The 19,802-nt window shown below is 30.7% G+C and overlaps 2 protein-coding genes across 3 annotated transcripts in view; one reads left to right on the top strand and one right to left on the bottom strand.

Moving 5' to 3' along the window:
- The window catches only part of LOC134725288 (AP-5 complex subunit zeta-1-like), a 30,250-nt gene extending 23,148 nt beyond the window's left edge, over nucleotides 1-7,102 (bottom strand). Inside the window, exons 1-5 of the mRNA XM_063588979.1 lie at nucleotides 7,011-7,102; nucleotides 2,381-2,518; nucleotides 1,421-1,616; nucleotides 713-759; nucleotides 98-195 (exon numbers count right to left, since the gene is read on the bottom strand). Of these exons, the coding sequence (XP_063445049.1) occupies nucleotides 98-195; nucleotides 713-759; nucleotides 1,421-1,616; nucleotides 2,381-2,518; nucleotides 7,011-7,051 (520 nt within the window). The 5' untranslated portion in view covers nucleotides 7,052-7,102. The remainder of the gene's footprint in view (nucleotides 1-97; nucleotides 196-712; nucleotides 760-1,420; nucleotides 1,617-2,380; nucleotides 2,519-7,010) is intronic.
- Nucleotides 7,103-7,294: 192 nt separating this feature from the next.
- On the top strand, nucleotides 7,295-17,901 carry LOC134725287 (dynein intermediate chain 3, ciliary-like). 2 transcript variants are annotated; one of them, XM_063588978.1, is made up of 15 exons: nucleotides 7,295-7,416; nucleotides 8,512-8,710; nucleotides 9,179-9,340; nucleotides 9,747-9,865; nucleotides 10,001-10,143; nucleotides 10,685-10,798; nucleotides 11,075-11,337; nucleotides 11,669-11,848; nucleotides 12,174-12,217; nucleotides 12,798-12,933; nucleotides 13,505-13,651; nucleotides 14,265-14,363; nucleotides 14,811-14,969; nucleotides 15,172-15,222; nucleotides 17,520-17,901. In XM_063588978.1, the coding sequence occupies exons 2-15, from the start codon at nucleotides 8,528-8,530 to the stop codon at nucleotides 17,544-17,546; spliced, it is 1,827 nt and encodes a 608-aa protein (XP_063445048.1). In that variant the 5' UTR covers nucleotides 7,295-7,416; nucleotides 8,512-8,527; the 3' UTR covers nucleotides 17,547-17,901. The 2 variants fall into 2 exon arrangements, with proteins under 2 accessions (XP_063445048.1, XP_063445047.1); XM_063588977.1 differs by lacking the exon at nucleotides 17,520-17,901 and adding an exon at nucleotides 15,551-15,602.
- Nucleotides 17,902-19,802: the final 1,901 nt, after the last annotated feature.

Raw genomic sequence — 19,802 nt, 5'->3', positions numbered from 1 at the left:
TTTTACTTCTAGTATATATATTATATAGTTGACTCTGGCTAGAACAAAATAGCCTCCTTTTTTTCTCTCACAAAAGTTGACCAAAATATGCACCTACCTTTCTGTAGCATTGATTGATGCTCTAGAGATATAGCTATCAGGAATGACAATAATTTACTCTGTACCTCAAATTCTATATTCTGTGAGGACAGCCATCTGTTAAAAATTTAAAAATAGTTTATGCTGATTATGGTTAGATATAACTGTAATATAACTTAAGTAATGAATCATTATACTGAAGTATGGAAGGAGTCATGATTTTATTCCAGTTCTTCATCTTGACAGAGGTCATGTTGCCATGATATTAAATGTTAGAGCTATAATCTTCGGACACAATACCTGATTGTTTTGTTAAAGAGGCACTAGCTATGAGATAGATAAGAAATCTAATACACACGAAAAGAAGCTATTAATTTTCATGCCCGTGCCCTGTTAATTGTTTATTTTAGACTTTTAATAGTTTGGATAAATGTTTTACATTGTTATAAATCTAATATGAGATTTTTATTAATATTGGTGAACATGAATTTGACAGCTAGTGCCCCTTTAAAGGAAAGCAATGAAAAAGATTCTATCAAAATTGTGAAAAATTACGAAAACTAAACTGAACCCTGTAAAATATTGATCTTTTTATCTTGTAAGTTAAACAAAATTATCAGTCAAATATAAATACTTCTCAATTTTTGGTAATAAACATGTCCAACACTTTTCTTTGTCTCCCTGTAATGGAAACAATATTACATTAAAAGAAAATTGCTTTCAACTTTTCACTGGACATAAACATAGAAAGCAAATCATTATGTTTTTAGGATAAAAAAATAATTTAAAATTAGCCACTTAAAAAGATAGCCATTTGCAATAGTTTAAAATTAGCCACTTTTAAAGATAACCATTTGCAATAGTTTAAAATTAGCCCCTTAAAAATTTGCTAGTCCAAATAATTATGAGGCCTTGCAAGGCTATTTCTTTTTATTTGTTTAGTTTAAAAATATTTATTTCAGTGGCGGATGCAGGAATTTTCGAAAGGGGGGGTGCTAGCCCAGGGCAAAGGGGGGGTGCAGGGGGGGGTGCAAAATTATCCCGATTCAAATGCATTGATCGGCCAAAATAAAGGGGGGGTGCGGACCCCCGGAACCCCCCCTCTGGATCCGCCACTGTATTTATAGTGGATTGGGAAACAAGTTTTGCAACTTATATTTTTATCCCTTTCCACTTTGCGAGTGCAAGTGCTGCCTTGTAGCGGCATAAGCCTACTCTTTTTTAAATCTGCAAGGGTGACTTTAACATGCAAGAGATATGGCTCTCTCTCTAACGAGTCAGCCATTTATCTTCCCTTTCCAACGGACTATCACCGTTTCCTCAAGACCATACTTTTAGTTACCTGAATTAAATATATTAGAGCACAGTTAGCAGCCTCATTGGCATTATTTTTGATTTCTGTTTCCATCCCTAAATCTTTCTCATCACCAGGTAGAATTCCTGTCAAAATCTTCTGACATAATAAACATTCTTTGGTTTTTCCAGGGTCCATGGCTTCCACCATATTTACCATAGTTCCTACCAGATTCTTTGTCAAACTGAAAAGTTATATTTTCTTTATTTCTTGCAGTCGTGATTAATTTGAAGCTCTTTTTAAACCTATTCTTTATTAATATTCATTTTCTAGTTAGCAATATTCAAAGAATCAAATCAAAGAATAGCTGTTTGAAGGTTCACTTAAGACAAGACAGCCAAAAACATCACCAATATCAAAATAAACAAAATTGTTATAATGCAGTCATAGGAAAATCTATTCCTTTATTCAGTGTAGAAATATTGGATCTCTAAGAATATATTTACTGTTTTTCATTTTATATGCTGTAGAGGTCTGATTTAAAAATACACTTGATAAAAATAATGAATTCAAATGACCATTGTGTCCAACTTGATAAATAGATTGAATTTTGAACAATCTTAGATGCTGAACATTTTGATTTTCTTCAAACTTCTTTCATTTAATTCATGCATTACAATCAAAACAATGTAAGCTTGCTCTCACTGATCCCTTAGTTCTTACCATGGTTGTGTATAAATGTAAGCTTGATTTCACTGTATCTGATGCCTTAGTTCTTACCATGGTTGTGTATAAATGTAAGCTTGATTTCACTGTATCTGATGCCTTAGTACTTACCATGGTTGTGTATAAATGTAAGCTTGATTTCACTGTATCTGATGCCTTAGTACTTACCATGGTTGTGTAAAAATGTAAGCTTGATTTCACTGTATCTGATCCCTTAGTACTTACCATGGTTGTGTAAAAATGTAAGCTTGCTCTCACTGTAGCTGATCCCTTAGTACTTACCATGGTTGTGTAGAAGATGCATGAATTATAAGATATAGTTTTCTGAGTTGGTTCATACATTCTCCTGACTTCTCTGGATCATACAAATTCTCTAAAATACCACTGCATATTCTGTCTATATCTTCTTGTGATGTTTCTCTGAGGAATTTAAAATTCAAATAAGTAATGAAATATGCTACCTTTATTCAAGATATATATGGTGCATCAAAAAGTGCATCACACATCTCTTGTGAATAGGGTTTTCAAAATAGATGGTTAAATTTCATAACGGTTTAGTTCTTTCTTTTACTGAAGCGCATGTTACTGAATCGCAGGATCCTTTGATCAGCCGGTATCCATATCTATATAAATAGTTTGCAAACATTAATCCACCATTCTGCCTCTGATAAAGGTTTATTTTGGACTGATACTGATCAGGCTATAAACATCACCAGTCGTTGTTAATTATGTGTATTGGCATATTCTATATTTTTATTAATTTACAAAATATGAAAGGCAACCTGTTTAATAACATTAGTTTTAGAATGTCATTTATTTCAAAATGATAAAAAAAAATCATTATTTGTATTTTATAGAGTAACGACAGTAACAGGAATATGATTTCCTTCTGACTTCATTGTCTCCCCGTTGTTTACCCAAGTTCTGGGAAATTGGACAAGTAACTACACATATCAACATGATGTTTATTGGAAAGACACATATAAATAAATATATGTGGTTTAATACATGAAGTATACAGTAAATATACAAATACAGTGGAGGCTAGTCTACTTGTCACTGTAACTGTTCCTAAACTATGAGCCAAAGGATGACCGTCTTGTAATTTCAAATTCTCAATGGGACACTTTCCTGAACCCAGTGAGTGATGTCATACTTATAGTTCCTCAGAACAAGGCTCCTGTCATGCCAGATGTCAGGCACATGCAAGAAATAGGAAGTCCTGAAAAGGATAATTACATGGCCAGTATCGGGAGATACGGAACTATAAATAATACTTACATTAACCAATTTCCCCAAATAAATAGAATAAACAAATTGACCACCATTACAATGGCAATAAACTGAATAAAGGATTAACAATTTAATCAACATGTATTTTGTTTTTATTTTATTGATAAATTTAATCATATATCTGCATTTGTTTGCACCAGTCCTAAAATAGGAACATATTGTTCAGTGGCTGTTGGTTAAAGGGAAAATTCACAATTTTTTACTTATGGTTTAAATATGTTCATTATGACATAATATATATATTCACAAAGTTTTATCGCTATATGTGCAGTAATAAAGGAGAAATTTAATATTTAATGAAAAAATATTGACTACTTCCTGTAGGTCGTGACGTTTTCTCCTGGTTTTTGCATGCCGGGATTTAAAATACAATCATTAAAAGTCTTGGTTTTTAATCATATTTTAACGTAATCGTAAGCGCGCCGATGACTTATGCTTTATCTAATAACCATCCGATAATAAGAAGATAAAACGCACATACGTTCAATTGTACATATTCATGAGATAAATTTTCTATGTTAAACGTATATATTCGAATTATTTTTGTAGACAACACAAAAAGTTATAAATTGATTTTTAATTAATGTATTTTCGGACTGATAAGGTGAACAAAGTAAAGTACAATAATCTGTAAAGACAATATGTTGGTGTACTCTTATTGACCTTTTACTATCTCTGCTATGACTGTGTGTATTCACGGTTCTGTAGCAATACTCGTAGATGGCTTGTTGAAAGGTAAATTGTTATTTGCACTTCGGTATTTAACCACGCCTCTCGGGCACACCTTGCCAGGTGTGACTGTCTATTCGGATCAGTGAATTATAAGACAAGGGGAGCACCCAATACACATATTTAAAATATATATTCAAGTTGGTGACAAATAAAAATTGATCGCCGTGGAATTATTTAATTATGTTTGGTGCTATTATTTATTTGAATTCAAATAAGTTAATTAACTAAGAAATACACAATTTTTGGTTAAAGACGGGAAACTTAATTCATATGTCCGATTGAAATGATTTACACCTTTTGTCCTTGATTGATGTTTAATAAAAAGGAGAACTTAGAAATTATAAATAGCTTTACCAAAGTATTTTTTTTGTCTTTATTAGGCAAATAAATGAATGAGAACACTTAGATTTAGACTTTTTAAAAGCCACGTACAAATTAATAACTGGAACTCACTGAAGATAACTCTACCGAAGCGGAATATAATATGAACGAATAAAGAAAAAATACTTTTGTACTTGAGAAGTCTTAAAAAATTGACAGCAAATTTAAGGTCTTCTTGGAATGAAATCGAAAAATTACGAATAGATATTCTTTTTCAAGTGTGAAAAACGTCAACCAAATTTAATCATAATCGGGGACGTCCTTATTAAAATAGTCTTCGTCTCACAACGTATAATACTTAATAACTATTTGACCAAAGATGTTTAAAAACAAAAGACAACGAATTTAATGTCATCTTTCCCTATTTTTGAATGTAATTATAAGTCTGTTCAACTGGCAAGAATACCCAATAAAGCGGACAAATATCTGACAAGCTGTTTATTCTTTAAATTTGCTGTCATTGAATATCAAGAAAGAAAATAAATCCCGAAAATGATTTGAAACTTTAATACTCAATAGCTTTCCTAGAAAATATTCACATCCCTCGGGGATTATTAGTGTACGTCCAGTTGCATATGTCGGAACAATTGTGGTGATGACGAATTTCTTTCTTTATTCGAGAACAATCTAATTGATATATAAATCTGTGATTTTACTATGTTCATAACTTCGATGAACCAAAGCAAGTTATAGATCGACCTGTATTTAAATCAAATTGGTCCTCTTCTTCTTCTTCTTCTTTTGGTATACAATAGTCTATCGAATTGGATGATTACATACTGTTGGTATACGTGGACTAGTCTATTTACAAAACTTTTACCCCAATTTGCACAAAATGTATGTTTCTTTCTTATGTTCAATGTATACATGTATATATTTTAAATTGCGCTGTAGTTCCGTAACTTTCTATCCGGGCGTATAAACGAATCGTCGACTAGTGCGCACATTTTTTAATCAACATTTCTGGAATGATCCAAATATGTCCTTTACTATTGACAACGAGTAAATATTACATTTTCCCAGAGACATATAATACAATTATATGTCTCTGATTTTCCCAAATTAACCCTTGGAAAAAAATACGTATATTTGTATATCTTCATTTTTTATTTTTTTTATTTTTTTTGGTATCATTTTTTTTTTTTATAAATAATATTCTTTACACCAGAAATTTTATTTATAAACAAGCGTATGAGTTAAGTAATGACTAGTATATTATATCACTTTCGGACACGCAAGACAGAGATGTATATTATACATGCACCTGATAGTTCAAAATGGAAAGTTATAAGTTATCGGCCGTGTACACTGATCAATACCTACAGAAGTGAAACGATGCATGAACTTGCAGGCCCGACAGGAAATCGCTTGAATACCTGGTCGTGTCACCTTGCACCCCTCACAATACCTTTGGGAGTAATACCTTAAGCCATGCGGGTGATCAGTGGAGCGAAGATCCTAATTTATTTGAATAAAGTATATTACTTTAAAGAATTATGAACGAATTAGATTTTCGAAAACAATTTTCACGGAACACTTATTTATGATTTGAACTTTGACTTTTTAACTAATTCCAATATTAACAGTTTAAAAATAACAGACTATATGGTTATTAAAAAAAATAAGAACATTTTCCGAATCAAGTTAGTTAGTCAGATAAAACAACCGTACGATTGACAAGATATCGACACGTTATTACGACTACATCGGTTACTGTAGTTTTGTTTCTTTGTGGTTTATAGACATATCGTGATTTTTATTTGGACAAGATAACAAAATGGCGGAACGCAAAGAACTGATACTCAAAATTTAAAATCGATGGTGATCTCTTATCTAGCGGAATAAAACTTTAATATTTATAAATTTGAGCATTTTTATACAGAATGGACATAATATCAATTTTTGATTTTTTTGTGAAGTTTCCCTTTAATATTGATGTGGTTCATAAGTGTTTCTTCTTTTTTATATAGATCAGACTGTTATTTTTCCTTTTATAATGGTTTTACATGTCATTTTGAGGCCCTTTGTAGCTTGCTGTTCCATGTGAGCCCCCTTTGTTGAAATCTGTACTTTGACCTATAATGGTTTACTTTTTCAAATTATGACTTGGACTAAGAGTTGTCTCATTGGCACTCATAACACATATTCTTATATCTATATTATAAACAAAAATAAGTTCTAAAATTGTATCCCAAATAATTTGATTTCATATGCCAAAATGACTTTTAAAATGTGCCGAATTGACTATATACCGATTTGACTATTTCTCTTGGTGACGAAATGACCGGGGTCGAATTGACTTTTTCTCTTGATGCCGAATTAATCAGGTGCCTATTTGACTAATACTCCGCCCCGAAGTCGAAGAAATCAACCAAAACAGATATCCATCTTCTCAAACATTAATTTCAATTCTCTCATTGCTAAAAAATAACCACCAATTGACATTTTATCCCCTGTAAAAGGACAATAACCCAGAGTCAGATTCATTCAGAAGCCTAAATACAACCTGGCTTGTAAAAAAATATTTTCGATACTGGACAGCGCCATGTTTGTTGACAGGTGCTCTACATTTTACGAATTTAAATTCTTAAATAAAACGAATCTAGAATTTCAAAAAAAAATTTGTTGTAAACATAAATCTCCGTTTTGCTGATTTAGTATTTTTTATAAATCTCTTGTCTGATATTCATTGAAATGAATGTACATGCTTTCTTTCATTTTTTGCACATCAAATTTATTAAAAAAAAATTAATTCGGTTTTTAAATCATAGTTTTACTTATTTCCTTTTTCAAAGCAGACGGAAGTAACGGATGAGCATGACAGTATTAGAGTAACTAATGACAACACATATCTGGCTGTGAAAGAACTGAAGAACATACATGAAACACTAAATAAAAGCAACAATCAAGAGGTAAATAATTTAATGAATTTGTGTGCACTTTATGGACGCCCTTTATTGTTGTATTCTAAAGATTTGTTCAAAGCATCCTGCGTTTAAGTTTTTACAGTTTAAAAAATGTAAGACTTGCAGTCATCTGGTCATGGTGCATGTTGTTGCTTTGACAATAATACTGAACTCTGAAGTTTTTAACAATCTACTTTCTTTGTGAACAATAAAGATCCATTAAAAACATCTTACAGAGAATTAAAGTATGCAAACAAAACAACTTTTGCAAGAGACAAATATGCCCATGGTTACAACTTTTGCATTGAATGTGGTACAGTATTTTGCAATTTGGGCTACATTGTACATGTATATGATTAACTGATGAGCTCTCAAAGGTTATTTGTTAATGTTTGTTTATTCATCAACATGCTTTTTGATTACCAGATATTCTAAATTCACAGAAATCTTTATAATATTTAACGAAAAATAACAAAAAAAAAGGAATGAGAACCCATCAGTGTGTAACAAAATCGCCTCGTGTTAATAATTTAAGTGTTGGGGTTGCGACTAGCTCATGAACAAAAACACATCTTACTATAATGTCATTTAATAAAAGAGAAGAGTGTAACACAAAAAGGCGTTTCCGGACATCCCTAGTACAATTCTGTTAAACATATAAAACTGAATTTAATACACATATATAAAACATATATATCTAAATATATAACAAGTGGCTGATGCAGGGGAAAGGTTGATGGGGTTCTGTGGGTTGCACCCCCTTTTTTTTTGTTGATCGATGCATTTGAATGGGGACATTTAGCTGGAACCCCCTCATTATCCTGGATTGGGAACCCCCTGGGCCCTTTTTAAAATTGCCTGTGGAAAAATATGAGAATTAGTCTCAATCTTTAAATGTAGAGTAGAACTGTACGTTACTGTATCATGGATTTTCGGATATAGTAGGCAGTCACTTCCTGTATCTTAAGGTTTTAAATTTTTATTAAACATTGTACAGATTGAAAAGAAATGTTTGTGTTGATGTCCAATAACCATTTGTGTCTTAGGTTTTGTTAGACATTCAATTAAATTTCTTTTTCTAAAGCAAACTTTATTCTTCAGAGCATAACAAAACAAAATGGAGATACAGTATGTATACACAAAGAAGAGGTCTGAATTTGGCCGACAATGTAACTTCTCCGACAGACCAGCAGAACTTCATGTTGATATTGCACCAAATCCATCTATTGCACAGGAATATATTGAAAGAAATCCTGTTGACATTGGTATACAATGTGTCCAGGAAATGTCAGAGCATGAGGTAATATTCAATAGTGTTATTGAAGGTTATTAAAAAAACATAAAATTTCCAAATGGCACAAAAACGACATAGTTTATGGGTTTCTTTGGTAAAAGGCTATAATAGATGCATACATGTAGTGGTCTTGGAAAGTTGTGATGTATATATTTGGGGATAAGAATTTATCATTTTTTCTTATGTATATCATAACTTTTAAAGGAACATTTTTTTCCTGGATTTTTTTTTATGTGAATACATATAGTATGTCAGTGCAACATAACTTCAGCAAAAAAAGTGAATAAAATAAAAATACATTTTATTGTTCAATTTTAAGATTTAAAGGTGTTTTTTGTAGATAATTTATAATAGGAGTTGGATCCAGTAATTGTGTAGTACTAGTTTTGGTGCATCAAAGGAAACTTGTATGTTTTATCCTTATAGACTGAAGTCTCTTTTAGGTACTTATGAAAGTTTTCACTTGAATTGTAGATTAACACAGAAAGATTTGAGACAGGATCACGGGGAATAAACCACACAGAAGGAGGTTGGCCAAAAGATGTTAATCCAGCTGAAGTAGAACAAGTGTCCAGATACAGAAAGAAAGTAGAAAAAGATGAAATGTATATCAACACAATTCAACAACTCGGAAGTGTAAGTTCTGACATGGGAAAGCTTGTATTTGTGAAAAAGATTAATTAAAATGTATTGCTCTCATGTTAAAGTTCTGTTTATTTTGTTTCTCTGTATAAATTGGATAAAAATGATTGAAAATTTTAAACTATATATCAGAATTTAAAAGTCATGCATACTGAAAATGTAAGAATATTTAATGCTAAACACAAACATGAATGTATAATTGTAAACCAAATATTCTTTATTTTCTATTTTAAATTAACCAATGATTGCATCAATCACATGTTGGAAACCAAAAGTTTTACTGTAAGCTAGATCATGAAAGTAAATCTTGAGTGGGAAACATTTACAAAACTATATGTATGTATTCATACCAACATAAAGTCATACAAAAAAATCTGATAATTTACTTTTGTTATTTCAGATTATGGAAAGCAGAATCAAACAGAATAATGCAATAGACATATATGAAGAATATTTTGAAGATATAGAAGGAGATTTAGTGGATGAAACACCCTCAGCAAAGACTATCAATGTATTCAGGTAAACATCTTACAATACATTTGCTATTCATTACTTAAAAAATACCCACTTTGCAATTTTGTGTTTTTTATAATGTACCTCTATTAATTAAAAATCAAACATCTTGTTTATCCATATTTGATGATTTTTCTTCAGAGATCCAAATGAAATCAAACGTACAGCAACACATATGTCCTGGTTTCCTGATGGACCAAAGAAACTGGCTGTGGCTTACTGTAACTTGGAATTCCAAGGATCAACACCAGATACCAGTATGGAGTCTTATATCTGGGATGTTGGTAAGTGTGAATAAATATAAATAAATATGCTGCTTATCTGATGTTCAGAAAACATGATCATGGAAAACCAGAAAACACTGATGTAGAGTTTCTTAACATGGGACAGAAATAGGATGATATAGAATTGTCCTTTAATTATTGATTAGAATTCATTTAGTATACAAAGAATTAAGCTCATTTCCACTGCAGTACACTTGTTTATTGAATATGGTACTTTTCCAAGGTTATCATAAATTTATTGTTATGCATTCTGAACCAAAGCCAAATTGAAGAAAAACTTCAATATCAATTAATCTATATTTCATATATACATGTATTTACAAACAATTCACAGATGAATTGGTTTTCAAATCAGACAGTAATTTACAATTTTTCTGGACTTTTTCTTATTAAAAAAACCCAGAAAATTTAATCAACTTTTTTCGCCCTATTCTACATATATGTTTTTACATAATTAAGTTCATTATCGATAAGTATCATAACTCTACTTCAATAGGCTTATTCTCTATTCAAACATCACGTTTATATATTCTCATTTCAGAAAATCCTAACAAACCAGAAATGGTACTGAAGCCTGTTTCACCATTAGTATGTCTTGAATATAATCCAAAAGATTCTCATATATTACTTGGTGGTTGTTACAATGGTCAGATAGGTAAGTTGATTTATGGATCTGCAATTTTTGTTAATTGAAAAAAACCCTTGTATATGGTTTTTGAAATAAATGAGATATTCTTGTGAAACTTACCAAATATTAAAGATACATGAAACAATCAGAAACAATGTAGAATTTTATCAGCATTGTAGTTAGATAGCATGAATTTATTCTTATATTTTATTGTTATTTACTTATTTTTACTTAATATGTACACCTATATATATCCTTTCTTATCTTTGAAATAAGAATACATTTTGAGACTTACTTTTTCAGCTTATTGGGATACAAGGAAAGGTTCACAACCAGTAGAAATATCACCTATTGAACAAAGTCATCGAGATCCTGCATACAAAACCATCTGGATCCAGTCTAAAACAGGAACAGAGTGCTTCTCAGCATCATCTGATGGTCAAGTGTTATGGTGGGACATCAGGAAAATGGGAGAACCAACAGAAAAATTATACTTAGACCCTACAAAGAAACAAGATCCAACAAAAGCAATGGGAGCTATGTCATTAGAATATGAACCTACAATGGTATGTGCATCATGTTGTTGAAGAATAATACCTCTGTCTTCCCCGATAGACAAAAATTTGATTTTGTAAAGGTTACTTAAATAATCATATTAATATAATTATTATCCTGCTGATGGATAACATTTAATATCACAAACCTCTCACTTGTAGGACAATTGCATAAAATACATGTTTCTTTAAAATGTAATATACTGTCAGTTATAAATATTTTTAGTATTTAATAGGATTCTGACACCAAAAGAAGAAAGGATATGGGAATTATGTATTTTATCATTATAACAATAGTAGTTTTACAAATGGGAGATAACTCATACATTTTATTTGTTTACAGCCAACTAAATTTATGGTAGGATGTGAACAAGGAACAATTATGTCATGTAACAGAAAAGCCAAAACACCAGCAGAGAAAATAGTAGCTCAATATAACGGTCATCTTGGTCCAGTATACTCATTACAACGTAATCCATTCTTCCCTAAAAACTTCCTCAGTGTTGGAGATTGGAAAGCAAGGGTAGGTTTTAGTTTTCAAGAAGGAATAATGGATATTGAGTAGATCTTTCTAACAAGAAGTCAAAAGATTGTTGTCAAGTTTTTGTTTCACAAATTTATTCAGTAGCGATTATTGGTTGCCTAAAAAATGTGAAAAATTTGTAAAGTTGCAACTATCTTTTATTTATTTCCATTTCTATCTTTATATACAGTGTACATTTATTTCATTTCCTATTTTCTGAAAGAGATTTTAAAGTAATGAAAAAATTTCGAAAGATATTTCTTTGTTATATTGACTTTGCAAGTGGATGTATTTGTAATTGCATGTATTTTTGTTATAATTTTAGATTTGGTCAGAAGATATTAGAGAATCATCAATCATGTGGACAAAGTATGTTTATATCATAGAATATATTAAAATATTTTAATATGTACAGTTCTGTTTTAAGAGATATTGAAAAAAGATGCCAGAATAAACAAGTTGTAAAAAGTCTTGATAATAACTTTGATAACAGCTTTGCCTAGAGTACAATTATAGACTAGAAAATGGAAACAAGAATTTGTCAAAGACAAAAGTCCCACCAAAGAGTAGACAAAAAATAATCACAAATAAAAATTACTTTCAAGAAAAATAGAAAACTATTAAAAGTCAATAATAAAATCTTGTAGTAGAATATCCTGAAGCACCAAAAAATCATCTTAAATATTTATGGTTTAAGTCCCGTAACTCATAAAAAAAGAATTTCCAAATTCCAAAATCTTCCAAAAACCGAAGGGAGCTAACTGTTGTTAAACCAAACAAAATTGTAATGTAAATTTATCCAGGCATGCTTGAGGTAATGTTCATCATATGCAAAATTGTTGTAATTCTGACTTTCAAAGTTCTATTATTGATGTTGACCAATCATATATTTATTTGAAATGAGTAATACAACTGTCTAGAAAAATATTGACTGATTTGTTTATTACAGACAATACCAGTCATACCTTACCGATGGATGTTGGAGTCCTGTCAGACCCTCAGTGTTCTTTATTACTAAGATGGACGGTACATTGGATGTTTGGGATATTATATTTAAACAAAATGATCCTACACTCAGTTTACAGGTAAACATTTATTATGCAGATATTAATCTCAACAACTTATGTCTGTGGACAAATGGTTATGTCCCTTTGGTAGATATTGAATAAGTTAGATTATAGTTGTTTAGCTACTACAAGGTAACAATTAAGGGAATTTGAAATATCCACACTGATATATATGAGGATTTTTGTTATTCCCTCACTAGGGATAATGGAAAGGTACATGTATTAAAAATTCAGTGTATAGCTTTGCTCTAAGAACAAACTAGCTTGTATCAAAACTTCCTTCAAACTGATAAAAGTGTTTCAACCAAACTCATTTATTGTGTTTGTTTTCTGCACTTAGGATTCCCTTAGGACCTATTTGAGAATAAGGATCAAAATTGATAAAAAGGGGCACTGGGTTTTTAGTGTCTGAAGGAAACAGCCCCAAATTTTCTTCTACAGCAATGTTACAGTATAAGCATGACTCAAAAAGTTGTCTAAAAGTAGAAAGTTAAAATTTTTAATTTGATACAGAAGTTTATTATAGTATGATATTTAAGTGTTGTTTATTTTAAATAATTTTAATTGAACATAATATATTTCTTTTTAGGTGTGTGATGAGCCTCTTCATAGTATACGTGTACAAGAACAAGGTAGATTGGTGTCGTGTGGTTCACACTCAGGAACAACAACATTGTTAGAACTATCAGACAGTTTATACTCATTACAGAGAAATGAAAAGAATTTAGTTACAGCAGTTAGTATAATTTTTTTTTATCAAAGTTAGGAACATTTATAACTGAGACCTATTAAACAAGAGTGAAAGTGTGATTAGTGTAGTTCCTGTAAATGTGGTAGTAAAAAATATGTAGATTATCATAATCTGTGAATTTAAATGACTGAAGTTTAAATTTATGCATTATTTAAAATACAAATTGATTTCTGAATGTTAAATTTTTAGTTTTCTTATTATGAATTCTTGATGCAGTTGTTAATATTATTCAAGTACATTATATCATGAGTTATCGTTGTGAAAAAAGAGGTACTTTAATTCCATGTATTTTGGTATTATCCCTAGATGAACCAAAATGCTTATATTTTGTTATGAAATTTATCAGCAAAGCATCTGAAAAATAATTGCCCAATTGGTAACACAAGACAATTATATTATTTCAAAGTCAGTATAAAATGTTTTTGGAAAAAACTTTACATCTGACAGCAGATTTCATAGATATCATAAAACAAAAAAGATAGGAAATGTCTGAGGTGGGATTCAGTGTATTCTAAGTATTTTGTATGGGTTTTTTTTGTGACTTATACCCTGATATAATAATTTGATTTTCACTATTTTTTGATTTGTTTTCTTCTAGATGTTTGAAAGAGAAACAAGAAGAGAAAAGATCCTAGATGCAAGACACAGAGAAATGAAATTGAAAGAAAGATCAAAGAGTTCAGCGGACAAAGATAAGGTAATGCTTTTGAAGAACTGTAAATTCATTTATTTTTGTTGGTACCAATTTTCGTGGATTAAGGAAAACCTCATGATCGTGGATATTTAATTTCGTGGTTTTGACAAAGTCTACATACAAGCCTATAAAAAATTTGTTATTCGTTGCACTTTTAATTTCGTGGTTCACCTGTACTCACGAAAGCCACGAAAATTGGTATCCAACGAAATAATAATGAATCCACAGTAGTTGATCTTCAGGTATCTCAACACTAACAGTATAATTGTTTTTACAAATTTCATATCTATATAATTTAAGTTTTTAAAAATGCAAAAGCTGTTCCAGATTGTGAAAATACATTAATGTGTTTCTGATTGGGTTTATGCATTGAAACAGTTGTTCTAATTCAAATAAGAAAAATCATCAAAAGGATCAACTTGGTTTTTTTATTCTCATTTAATTTTTTAGGATGAAGGTGAAACTAAAGGTGAAGGGGAAGAATATAATGAAGAGGACTTGTACACAAAGGCAGAAAAAGAATTCTATAAAATTATTGAAGAAGAGAAGAAATTACACGAGAGACGACAAGCGACAAAAGACGACATGGACAAGGGAGACAAGGGAAAGGTTGGTTTATTTTCATACCTGAAGGTTCTCATTTTAGAAATGTTCTTTTTTTGACTGTGTACCTAGTTAATTTGAGATTTGTAAAAAAACAATGTTCAGATAATATTTATTTTTTAAAAATTAAACAAAGGACTTTAGTTTTTAAAAATTTTATAATTGTTTTAATTAATACTTAAATTAATATGATTATTTTTTCTTTTAGCAATCACCAATCCAAGAAGAAGAGGGTGAAGAAAAGGCAAATGGACAACCTGTAAGTTTTATGTTCCTTAAGGGGAGACAATTTTGACATAATTTATATTGCATACTTTTTCAAGTATTAGAAAAAACTCAAATGTTGTCTGTTATCATATCTTAATATAGAGATTTTGGTATTCATGGCAGATTTTTGTAGTCTTATAAATTTAATCACATTTTGTTAAGACTCTGGCAATTTTAGGATTGATGTATTGTAGACACATGTCTGTTGTTAAAAATCTTATGCTGACATAATTATCATAGAATATGAACACAACATGTCTAGTACATACAAATGACTATGTGCATTTTAATATTCTTGCAATGATTTATTTATTAAATAGACTAATGGTTCAGGAGGGTCTCAAAAATATGAAGGATACCCTTAAACTGTAAGATCGTGTTTATGAACATTCATATAAAAGCACTTTAGTATGGAGCATGGTACACAACAATGCACTAGTATTATCTATCAGGAAAGGGCACTGTTTATGGTGATTGCCAAAAATGTGTTTTTTTCTTTGCTGTCACAGTGGCAAAATAAAAAAATCTGTGAGGAAATTTCTGTTTTATAAATGAATTTTGTGTTTGCTTTATGGTTTTTAGACTTCACTACTAGTAGGTTGTACTGGCAAAAAAAAATACAAATATATGTAACATGAAAAAAAGTAAAAATAGTACTCCTTAATTGAATCAGTGTTCCAGCTAGGCCTTTTTCAGAGGGCGCGGCGCCCGCCCTTTTCCGAGTGGCTCCCTGTGCCCTTTTTACAGTTTCCCAGGCGCCCTGCCTTTTTTGAAGATCGATTGCATATTAATTTGTTCGTATATAATTGATATGATACGCTAATTACTAAATTTTACCTGGGGGAAAGTTTGACTTTGTTTACAACCCCAAGCTAATCAACGGTTACAACTGGTGTCATAATCTGTTGTTATAGGTAATCCGTTTATCGGATGGGTCATTAGTGATCAACATTAATTCATTCAAATAGAATCGGTCAGTCGGCAATTATCTTTGAAGAAATGTGCTTACAACAACTTTGGCACAATTTGCGATGTTTGCCGTAGTTTCATGGAGGAAACGTAATGACAGAAAGTTGAAAACCATAATAAACTCGTTGAAGACATTGTTTTACTTGTTTTCCATGAAAAAACAAAAAATCAGACGTATTTGTCATTGACTGCCTTCATTTTTGATACGAAAATAACAAAATCGGCCGCCATATTGTGATCATATTTACATCATATTTACGTGCTGTTTATAATCCTCCAAAGAAGTAGCACACACGAATAAAGAAAGATAACTCAATCTGATTTTTTTCCTAGCATTGAGTAACCCATTTACATATATTCTAAAATATGTCTACATACTTCTTGCTTAAGAATATATATGTTTAGGTATTTATTTTGAGTTATGGGAAAAGTTAAAGAGGGTCTTAGTAGCAGTGTTGGTAGGGTGCCTTGGTCATCTTTTTCTGTATTCTTTATTTTTGATTCAATTTTTTTTTCGCTGTTGCTATATATCCTAAAGTTGTGCAATTTATTGAGCACAGCTGTTATGTGCTGTATTGCCATTAAGCATAGCAGGGGTAGAAAGGTGAAACTGGTAAAAATGTGGCAGACTATAGAAACAGTATGAAACAGGTCACCTTTCAAAACATACTGCATATTTTAAGTTCAACTGTGCCAAGCAATGATAAAAAAAACTTGTGTGACAAGCTGCTTGACAAGTTTTTCAGCCTTAAAAGTAGAAAGATAGAGTTCTATATATGGGCAAATGATGTTGTTCTTGTATAACCTGTGATTCAACGAATAAACACAATGTTTGATTAACATCTTTTATTAAAATATGCCCTTTTCATATTATCATAACGCGCGTTAAATGCCCTTTTCAGGACTGGCACCCTGCCCTTTTGAAATCCTAGCTGGAATACTGTGAATAGTTGCTTTTGTCAAAGTGTTGTAATTGGAAAATTATGATCATCATATAGTTTTGCATGTTTGTGGTTTTATCTTGAAATTTTAGAATAGAATAGATTAAGGTTTTTATTTCCTTTTAAACTGTATATTGTACCTTGAACTCTAGTGACATACATCTTTTCGTCAATCACGACATTTCAATTTGAAAAAAAATTAAACATGAAACTTGCGTTAATTCTTTGATAAAAATGGAAACTTTTGTTTTATTGAATTTTGACCAATGAAAAAGTAAACCGAAATGTTTGGAAATTAACCAAGAGTAGTATATATGACTTAATTAAAATTAGAAAAATCCATAGAATCGATAATGAGTTTGTTTATTTTTCATTACAGGAAAAAGAAGAAGGAAAGAAAGATTAGTTTATCTAACATAAGACATCTTAAAAGAGGCTAAACAAAGTGACCTAGACATTATGACATCTACGATAGCATTTAGTTTTGTTTTCGTTTTGGATTAGATGCTGACTATCATATGTAATTACAACACAAATTTGAAGTGCCATTCATTACTTTTAGAAGAGAAACCATGTTTTTAAAAACTATAAGCATTTACTGGAAATAGAATGTACTACGTTATTAATAGCCTTATAAAGAACATAATTATTTATTGAAAATTAGTGGTTTTTACTTTATTGTGATTCCATCTTATTTATAATTGTTAACAGACAATACACTTTTTATATTTGTTATAACAAATAAATTACATGAAACAATATATTTTAGTATACATACTTATACAAGTAAATGTAGTCTATTAATGCTCCTGGAATATTCATACGTCATTGATGGAAGTCACAGAAAACAGAGTATGAGGATCTCAAGGTCAAGTAGTATTTCAATGAAAGTATATTCTGTTTATAAAATTTAGAATGGAAATGGGGAATGTGTCAAAGATGAATGAATGGCATAAAAAGTATTCAGTTCCTTGAGATCTTTCAAAGAATTAAATGTTGGCTGGTAAGGAACAACAAAAAGTTAAAAATATATTTTATTGTTTTTCTTCTCTGTTTTTAATGTCACCAAATTCTCTCTATCTTTTATTTTTCCCATGATAGATTTATTAAAAGGAGTGTTGAGTTAAACTAGAGGCTTTAAAAAGGCTGTGTCGCTCACCTTGGTATATGTGAATTAAACAAAGCAAGCAGACAGTTCATGACAAAATTGTGTTTAGGTGATTGTGATGTATTTGTACATCTTACTTTACTAAACATTCTTGCTGCTTACAATTATCTCTATCTATAATGAACTTGTCTGTGTAGTTTCAGTGGAAAATGTTAGTAAAAATTTACAAATTTTATGAAAATTGTTAAAAATTGATTATAAAGGACAATAACTTCTTAGGGGGTCAATTGACCATTTTGGTCATTTTGACTTATTTTGGAGTCTTAAATTGCTGTACATTGTTGCTGTTTACAGTTTATCTCTATCTATAATAATATTCAAGATAATAACCCATAACAGCAAAATTTCCTTAAAATTACCAATTTAGGGGCAGCAACCTAACAACGAGTTGTCCGATTTATCTTAAAATATCAGGGCAGATAGACCTTCACCAGATAAATAATTTTACCCCTTGTCAGATTTGCTCTAAATTCTTTGGTTTGTGAGTTATAAGCCAAAAACTGCATTTTACCCCTATGTTCTATTTTTAGCCGTAGCAGCCATCTTGGTTGGTTTGCCCGGTCACAAAACACAATTTTTAAACTAGATAGCCAAATTATGATTCTGGCTATGTTTGGTAAAATTTGGTCCAGTAGTTTCAGAGGAGAAGATTTTTGTAAAAGTTAACTAAGATTTACGAAAAATGGTTAAAAATTGACTATAAAGGGCAATAACTCCTAAAGTGGTCAACTGACCATTTTGGTCCTGTTGACTTATTTGTAAATCTTACTTTGCGGAACATTTTTGATGTTTACAGTTTATCTCTATCTATAATAATATTCAAGATAATATCCAAAAACAGCAAAATTTCCTTAAAATTACCAATTCAGGGGTAGCAGCCCAACAACGGGTTGTCCATTCATCTTAAAATTTCAGGGCAGATAGATGTTGACCAGATAAACAATTTTACTTCATGTCAGATTTGCTCTAAATGCTTTGGTTTTTGAGTAATAACCAAAAACTGCATTTAACCTCCATGTTCTATTTTTAGGCGTGGCAGCCATCTTGGTTGGTTGGCCGGGTCAAAAAACACAATTTTTAAACTTGATACATCAATGATGATTGTGGCCAAGTTTGAATTAATTTGGCCTGGTAGTTTCAGAGGAGAAGATTTTTGTAAAAGATCATGGAGATTTACAAAAAAAGGTTAGAAATTGACTATAAAGGGCAATAACTCCTAAAGGGGTCAACTGACCATTTTGGTCATGTTGACTTATTTGTAAATCTTACTTTGCTGAACATTATTGCTGTTTACAGTTTATCTCCATCTATAATAATATTCAAGATAATAACCAAAAACAGTAAAATTTCCTTAAAATTACCAATTTAGGGGCAGCAACCCAACAATGGGTTGTCTTATTCAGCTGGAAATTTCAGGGCAGATAGATCTTGACCTGATAAACAATTTTACCTCCATGTCAGATTTGCTAAAAATGCTTTGGTTTTTGAGTTATA

The sequence above is a fragment of the Mytilus trossulus genome, chromosome 7 (assembly GCF_036588685.1).
Source record: "Mytilus trossulus isolate FHL-02 chromosome 7, PNRI_Mtr1.1.1.hap1, whole genome shotgun sequence".
Taxonomy (NCBI): domain Eukaryota; kingdom Metazoa; phylum Mollusca; class Bivalvia; order Mytilida; family Mytilidae; genus Mytilus; species Mytilus trossulus.
This window is presented reverse-complemented; position numbering and strand designations above follow the sequence as displayed.